Here is a 9,037-nt window from a genome sequence, read left to right on the forward strand (position 1 = left end):
AGCGAACAGACCGTATCTGACCGCACGTTACTGCTGGAGCTGTGACTTCGCCAAGTGTAGAGATCTGTTAGGCAGCGTGGCGAAAAGAGGGTTCAAGTTAAGGTGAGCAGATTTCTGAAATGAAAATCAGAGACATTTCCAGTTCTGCAGTGGATATCGATCAATAAAATATCCAATATAATTATCTATGAAATAAAGAAGGGGGACAATTTACGGTACTGTAATAAACTATGGTTCAGGCTGACTGATATTGCGCCAAAATCCCACCAAGATCTTGAGGAACGCCATAGAAAAATCCATGCTGTGATTTGATATCGAAAACTTGAGACATTTGGAGATTGCACTAAATATCTGTAGCATGACATGGTTTGAACCAATGGATGCCTCAGGTCTTCTAGTTTCATATGGTATAAGTTAGCCTATCTTCATTATAGCTTTACAAATGAGACCCTCTGAAAGGCAGTAATGTTGGCTGTGGACAAGGAGTAGAAGATCGGGGACATTTTCGGGGACTGTCCCCAGAAATCTGGGACGTCTGGTCTCCTTAGGTTAAGTGTATGACGGAAATCTTCAGATGTCAGTGATTTCATAATAATTGGTAAAAGCATGTATGAGTTCATGGAATTCTATTCTAAAGTGGTTTTCGATAAGCTACAACTACTCGCTAAATATTCCACGCCTTCTCTCCCTTTGTACACGTAGCACTGGTCAGAGTCCTCCTCGTCCTTTGAGAGCAGAGGCAGTGTGTTTCTGTGACACGTCGAGAGATGGATGATCCACAAGCCGCTCCCAGGTTGCATTGTTCCCCGGGCCAGCAGCCACCACCTCCTCCTCCAAGAGCTCCACAGCCTCCGATTCCTCTCCACCAGCCCAGGGGGAAGTGGGGGATGGGACTACCAATCAGTCTCTCAGCAAGCATACAAAGGCCCTGCTGCTCCTACAGCTGGAAACTTGGCGGGCAGGTGGAGCAGGGCATACTGCTGGATCGGAGTCAATTGCATTTCATTTCAATCAGGGAAATTCAACGGGGCATATCCCCCAAACCGAGGAATAAACACACGACATTTTTCTCATTTTTAACAACGTGAATATAAAATCCCACATTAAGTGGATTAGAATGAATCCGGGGTGCGAGGAGTTGGAAGCTCTTGAAGCAGGTGGTGGTGGTGGTGATCATGTGTGGCGCTGGTTCTTCTCAAGCCTCTCTAGTAGTTGCCTCACGGCCCCCCGGGGGGGTTCTGGGATTTGTCCCTTTCCCCCCCCCCTATTCACCGGTGTGATTAACCGCGGGGTGATGTGTGAAGTGTGGGAGCAGGAGCAGCCCCGAGGCGGCGTGGTCAAGCATGGGAAGACAGCTGAAGCTGCCGGGTGTGGATTTTAGAAACAGGAAGAGCCACTACTCACATTCCATCTGTGAAAGACAGTTGACTGGAGCTCTGGGGAGCAGCGAGGCTCAGGAACCAAGCTGGTTTCATGATCACCTCCTGCCTGGTTTTCCAGGGAAGTAGATCATTGTTTGAAAAGCAACAGCAAAGTGATCCGACGCTGTGTTTTATCTAAATAGGCTTGAGTGGAAAAACGGCGTGTTTTTGATTGGGAATAACAGCGGAGAAGCTGTGTGTTGTCTGCTCTGATCCAGAGAAATGTCATTTATCTGAGAGAGGGGGGGGGGGGGGGAGAGAAAAGGCCACCCACAGGGTGGAGGAGCTGTCATCGTTGATTCACTGTTGGGTGAATTTAGCAAATTCTTAAGCAGCCCCTCTGGAAAACACCTTGACAAAAGAGACCTCTCTACCCTCTCCGGGTGGCTGACGTGACTGTTGTGAGCGTCGGTGCAATTAGGTGGGCTCATAATATACTGAATGGGAGTGGGAGCAGAGGGGGGCGTGGCTAATCTGCAACTCAAACAAGAGTCAATCTGAGCCAATCAACAAGCGGATTACAAACGCTAGGCATGGATACACAAAAACAGAACCACTCCGTCCGGATGGGTGTGTTCATGCTGCCGGTGATTCATGCAACGCCTTACGAAACCATGACAAAATACAGCCCGGGGCGAGAAATAGCTTTAGTCAAAGAGAAGCACTCAAAACGTTTTTTTAAGAAGGGGAATAAACATACAGCAGTTAAAATATCGAAGCACAAAATCACATTAAAGTGGCAGATTATCAATCAAAAAACCTGTCACAACAGCACTTGAACCGAAAGACTTAATAATAATATGTCGGAAAAAGCGTGTGTGTGCTTGAGTTTTGCAGCGGGTACAAAGCAGGCAAAAAGAAGAGGCTCTAGTCTCTACATGTTGGGCTTCTTCTGCAGACTGGAGGAGGTGCGCAGTGTGTCGTCGATCTGGCACCTTTTGTTGGTTTGGCAGCGAGCGAAGATGCTGCTGTCACCAAGAGGACTCTCCATCACGCTCCGGCCAATCTGCCGTGAATCTGAGACGCCTGCCTCTGACAACTATTGTTGCATAAATAATAAGTAAGGAGCGAGAGAGAGAGAGAGGGGACGCCATTGCTGCTGTGGCCAAAAGGTTCTCCTGAGGAACAATAGAGCTCAAATAGTCTTTTCTCTGGTGCCTCATTAAACCTGATAGGTGAACTGAGACACAAGTAAAAGACGGCTAAATTTAGCTGTGGGACACTTCCGCTTTAAGAAACCAAGTCATTAATTATGCTTAGTGACACAGACAGAAGCCTTCCTGAAGAGATGGCTGATATATATATTACCATTTCTGAACTGTTTTATTTCGATCATTCAGATAAAATGGGAATCAGAGAACCACAAAGCAAAGTAGTCTGCAGCTGTTTTATTTATTTCTACAGATAATAAAATTTCATTTGAATTAGTACAGACAATGCAAAATATAGACATTTGTCTAATTGATTATGTATTGCGTACTTGTTGTGAGTAATATCACTGCTAGAAAATGTAAATACCAATGATAAAAATAACAGACAGAGCTGAGCCCAGTTTTGTCCATGTTGTTAGCCATGCTTCCTGATCAAATATAGGTCGGACGATGCGACGGAGGAAGCGCCCATCTTTGTGACAAGATCGGTTACCGTGTCCTTATGAGCTGCTGCGGCCAATCAGACAATCTCTTTGTTTTTTTTTGCTGCCTGGCTCGTCCTCTGACGTCAGTCTGCAGCGGATGGAACCAGCCCCTTCTTGGCACCCTGGTGGTACTGCTTCTCCAGCTTGACTGTGAGAGAGAGAGGGGGGGGGGGGGGGGAGAGAAAGGGGGAGGGAGGGAGAGAGAGAGAGAGAGAGAGGGGGGGGGGAGGGAGGGACAGAGAGAGAGAAGAGGAAGGGATGAATCAAAACACCATCAAAGGGACAGAGTGACCTTTCTGAGAGCTCAAGGTCTGCTGATTAGAGAGAGGCGGGCCCGGGCAGACAGGGAGGGAGAGAGAGAGGGAGGGGGGGAGGGAGAGGGAGAGAGAGAGAGAGAGAGAGAGAGAGGAAGGGAGAGAGAGAGAGAGAGAGAGAGGGAGGGAGGGAGGGAGAGAGAGAGAGAGAGAAGGAGAGAGAGAGGGAGGGAGAGGGAGAGAGAGAGAGAGGGAGCGAGGGAGAGAGAGAGGGAGAGAGGGAGAGGGAGAGGGAGAGAGAGAGGGAGAGAGAGGGAGAGAGAGAGAGGGAGCGAGGGAGAGAGAGGGAGAGAGAGAGAGGGAGAGGGAGAGAGGGAGCGAGGGAGAGAGAGGGAGAGGGAGAGAGAGAGAGAGGGAGAGAGAGGGAGCGAGAGAGAGAGAGAGAGGGAGAGAGAGAGAGAGAGAGAGAGAGAGAGAGAGAGAGAGAGAGAGAGAGAGGGAGATGAGGTAAAAGGCCAAAGAGGCTCCTTTATTCTACTGCTAGGATAGATTAGACTACAGGCTTTGTTGTCAGAACACTGAGACGTCTCTTAATCTAGTTGTACAGAATATATGCTGCAATTCTAAGGACCATGAGAACTCCTCTAAGATACTGGCCAAAAAGCACACGGGGGGGAAGGGAAGAGAGAAAAAAACCAAACATAATATAAGCTGCTTTTTTGATAAGCAACTATTGGCACTGAATGACTGAAAAAATACTCTGGGCAAGAAAATCACGTGGGAATATGCCATCAGTAAAAATCACATTAAATAAAATGATGATAACCATATACAATCCTTTGGCAGAGTACTACTCCATTGAAATGTATGTGTCGATGAATAAATGAACAGCCTGATTGTGAAGCTGAAGCGAGGCACAGCACCTGCAGGCACTCGAGGATTAGCAGAACACTAGCTGGACCATTTGCATGCTGCCGTACTGCAGCACTCTGCACTGCTGTAAGAACAGCTATGATTACACTCCAGTGTTTCTCTCTGTTTGATTTGGAGCCGCAGCTAATGAGAATCTTTAGAAAGGAGAAAACCCTTGAGTGTTAAGGAAGTATCTTTTTATGCAAACGCTTGTAGCGATGCCCACGAAAACACGCTCCAAGCCACTGGCTCTCATCACACCGCAGCTCCACTCCACTGGAAGATTAGCATTTTGATTTCCTCCAGCAGAGCTCGTCCACAAACACTACGTTTGGGTTTTCTGTGCAGAACAACCTACAGTGAATAGATCCTCTGTGCTGCTGACCCCGTCTTTAACCGCTCGGGCACATCATAATCTAGCGCAGGGGTGCCCAACCTTTTTTTTTTGGCTTGTGACCTCACTTTGATGTCACAAAACTCTAGGGACCCCTAACCTCGCGTCACCAGGCTCTTCTTGGCGAGAAAGAGCCTGGCTTCCGTTCACAATTGATTTTGTCACCCTACCTGGTTCCGGCCTAGAGCCCGCCCTAGACAGGAAGGGCAGCGTTTCTACCTCGTCAACCTTTACGTTAACTTGAGACATGTATCAGAACGGCAAACAACAAAACAAAAGATGGACGTACCGAACGAAGTTTTTGAAGAAGTTCTTGTAGAAACATTGCGGATTCACAATCTCACATGTTTTAAGCCAATACAGAAGCTTTGCATCAGAAAATTAATCGAGGAAAGAGACGTCAAGCTAACGGCAACAAAGACGTTTTTTGGCGCACTTCCTTCCGGTGTTCATTCTGGTTCCGTGGTTTACGCCCCCATGACAAACAGCGGGGTGGAAGGTGCCCAGACTAAGGGACCCCAGACATTCAAATTCCGGTATGTCGGTACGGTAATATCATCAGTGACATCATCAGTGATGTCACAGAATTCAGACTTTTTTCTCAGAATTCTGCCATTAAAATCTGACTTTAATCTGAGAATTCCGACTTTAATCTCAAATGTCTGTAAACTCAGAATTCTTAACCGTACTTAAATCTCAGAATTCTGACTTCTTTTCCTTAGAATTCTGAGATTCTGAATTCATTCTCAGAATCCCGATTTAAACTCGGAACAAAAACAAAAACAAGTGGCCCTAATCCTCTTTGTCAGTTTTAAATTGTGTGTGGTGTTAAAAAACAAAAACAAATAGAAATTCCAGGCGACCCCATTTGAATTCCAGGCGACCCCACTTTAGGGTCGCGACCCCCAAGGTTGGGGAACCACTGATCCAGCGTCTGGGAGGCCAAACACGAGCACCGTGGCTTGTCAAAGCACAGTATTAGCTAGATGTTTTCCACTTGGCTGAGGTCGGGGGAAAAAATGCTATAAGGGTGACAGGCAGGGGTGCTGGTTGTCACTTGCGCTTTCTTCTGGTGTTGTCACATTATGGCTGAACTCGGTGGATAGTAGCAGCGTAAACAAGGCGTTATGGAGAAGTGCTGTTTGCTCACCATTTCCAAGCCTGAAAGTCTGAAAAGCTGTCAGTGTCTGTCGGTTCTGCCAGGAGTGTTGCATCGTTTGGGAAGCGCCTCTGGAATCTTTGGGCTGATTGCAGCCAAATGGTTATTCAAGAGACGACTTTAACGATATATCCCTCTAACAGATTGGTTTTGCATTCACCAGAGAAGGGTCTAAGTGTAAGCTCTACTTCACGGTGTATTTTAGGGGGAAAATAAATATTATATTTTAAGAGCCCAATAACTATGCCATAAAAAGAAGAGATGGCAGATGACCTCCTGAGAGGCTAAGTTAGCGTTGTGTTGTGCCAGCATAAGCAAACTGTTTCAGGGACGCGTGTTAACGCTCCAACCGCTCCAACTTGTTTGGGTTTCACTCTCGCTTTGCGATCCATTTGGGTGTCGTGTGACCGAGAGCTGGAGTTAAAATTCTGGAAAACCAAAATCCCACTTCCCATGTCAAGACAGCAACATTCCTGTGCAATGTTTTGTTGGTCATTGGCACATAATGAAACTCGTGACATAAATACATGCGTCAAGCAACCACAAAGTCATCGTTTATATCTGTTGTATTGGATATGATTTGACCGATGCCAAAACGAGGCAGCCTCTAAAGGAATCCCAGCATAAGCAGAAATGCTTCAACCTCAAATACAGCTAAAGATGTGCTTATAAAAACTGTCCTCCTTAAAGGGACAGTTCACCCAACAATGACAATTCGGTCATCATCTACGCCCTCTCATGCTTGATGAAACACAGGTGATATTTGTCCATATATAACACACAGGGCGGTTGCCTGCACAACCCTATAGCAGCCTTCTGCAAAAGAACTGAAGTCAGTGGGGACCAGTTCTACAGAGTTCCTAAAAGATCTATATTATATTTACACCATAATTAACTGCAAATCTGATCCACAGCTGATTGATTTGCAACAAATCATGGTGTACACGTCTTTCTAATCAGTGTGATTGTTTGGCTGTTTTTGCCTTGGAACTCTAAAGAAGCAGTCCCTATTAACTTCAGCTGCTTTGGAGAAGAAGGCTGCTGCAAACTTGTGCTGGCAATCTCCCAGTGTTCTATGCACACATTTCAACATATGTTCCATTTGGCATGAGAGTGAGCAGATCATTTATCATTTATCATTTGAGATTTTTTTTTCTCTGTTTGTTTCATCTACTGCTTTTGATGTGATGATCGCTGGGCGCTGCATAACTGCACAAAGTCAAATCCCTCGTTGTTAATATGATCACTCACTATGGCTATTCAAATGAATCTTGAACTATGACAGAATTGGCATTTTCGGGGCAAACTATTCCTAAGGGACGGTGTTAATTACAGAGAGCCAAAGTGGAACGTCACTTCCTGCTTCAGCACTGTACCAGAGATTTTCAGATATATTTAGAAACAGGAGAGACCGCATAACATTTCACTCTGACCAAAACGTTAAACAAATGCAGGTTTAAAGAAAATATTTTTTCTGTTTTTGTTTTTTGTTTTTTTTGCGGTCCAAGTGAAATGTTCTATGGTCTCTCCCGATTCTAAATATAGCTGAACCGTTTGGTTTGACCAAGTAAAACTATTTTTATAAGCATTTTACGAAATGTCTATGGGAAAATAAATTGCGGAAGAAAATCTCTGGTACAGTGCTGAAGCAGGAAGTGACGTTCCACTTTGCCTCTCTATTCCCCCTTGAAAACATGTGACGCCACGACGACAAAAGCGCCAAAACGACATAAGTGGCCCCTATTCACGGCATTAACAGTGTGTGCGGGAAGCAGCCACCGGTGGCGTGAACAAGTCAGACCTGCTGCGTGCGTACGTGCGTGCCAGGAAAGTCACTCCGGCAATGCTACATAATATTCCATGTGTGAAAGAAAGCCACTTCTGTTCACGGCTCTGGAGCATGTCGCTTTTCAGAGTAGCTGCTGCTGGGGGAGAGCAGAGAGCGCTGGAGGGAACGCAAGTGAACAAGAAACGAAAGGGTGGTGGTGGGTGGTGAGTGAAGAGTGGGTGGGAAAAAAAACAGAGAGACAGCAAAAATGAGACCGAAGGGTTGAGGAGAGAGAGAGAGAGGGGGGGATGGAGGAGAGAGAGAGAGAGGGGAGTCTGAGAGAAAGAACGATTGAGACAGGGGAGAAAGGGATACAGATAGAAAGACAGCGGCATGGGAGAGAGAGAGGGAGGGAGGGAGGGGGAGAAAGAGAAAGGCCGGACCACCATCGATTGGCCGAGATAATTTCCCATTGATTGCTGCACTGTTTGGAGATTGCTGGAGAGAAGCTTTATTGCCCACACGCTGCAGCTGAGGAGGAGGCCATAAAACAGGCAGGGCTTGTCTGCAGAGAGGGGCTAGCTTCTCCATCATCAAGAGCGTAAAACGCACTCCTGAACACACCCGCTCCTCCGACACACAAAGAGACACACAGGCACAAGGAGCAGGTGTGCGTGCGTTATATATACTGTCCTGTATTTTGAGATGCCCTTTTTGCATCTTCGTAATTATGACTACATGTCCATTAGGGGTGTAACGTTCGTATCGAACCGTGTTAGCTACGAGGCTTTCGGTTCAAAACGCACTGCAAACACGAAAAAAACGAAACAAATCTTTCAGTGATGAACGGCGATATCATGGCAACCTACAACTGAGATGAAAAAGACGAGAGGAAAGGTGTTAAAAACACGCTGATGAATTTGTAAAGCGCTGAATTAAGACCTGTGAATCCAGCGCAGCCCGGTGAGTTCGTAAGTCGCCGATGAATTGGTAAAGGGTGAAATGTTTTTTGGGGATTCTCTATCCTAGTCTGAGCTGATGAGCCTCCTCTCTCACCACAAGAGGAGCGACATCTTATCACGGAGTCATTACGCCAAAATCAGCTGCCATGCCGTTTGTGAATAAAGCTTGCTTGTTAAATTTGACCCACTGGTCTCTCATGATTCAAATTAGGTCTCACGGACCGAGTTTCATGAATGAAGACCCAGTCACGTCACCATATATCACCCCATCCTCAATAGGCAATCAGCCCACGGCATCTGTCAAAACATTGGTGATGTCATCGGTGATGTCATACTTGCTGATGTCACACTTGCGCTGTGATGTCATCCATCTCCGTCTGCTGAGCCAATCATCGAAAGAGGACGTGGAGCAGTATATATAGCCATGGTTATCACGTCATCATCCTCTTCCGGATTGTTCAGATCAGTGGCTGGGCCTGGGCGTCCCTATTTTCTATCCTAGTCTGAGCTGATGAGCCTCCTCTCTCACCA

The 9,037-nt window shown here is 46.4% G+C and overlaps 1 protein-coding gene across 1 annotated transcript in view; it reads right to left on the minus strand.

The window, feature by feature from the left end:
* Positions 1 to 2,817: 2,817 nt before the first annotated feature.
* Positions 2,818 to 9,037, minus strand: part of trip4 (thyroid hormone receptor interactor 4) — a 110,264-nt gene continuing 104,044 nt past the window's right edge. The window contains exon 13 of the mRNA XM_083652641.1: positions 2,818 to 3,205. Coding sequence (XP_083508767.1) covers positions 3,141 to 3,205 — 65 coding nt within the window. The 3' untranslated portion in view covers positions 2,818 to 3,140. The remainder of the gene's footprint in view (positions 3,206 to 9,037) is intronic.

The sequence above is a fragment of the Poromitra crassiceps genome (genome assembly GCF_964638095.1).
Source record: "Poromitra crassiceps genome assembly, chromosome: 16".
NCBI lineage: Eukaryota > Metazoa > Chordata > Actinopteri > Beryciformes > Melamphaidae > Poromitra > Poromitra crassiceps.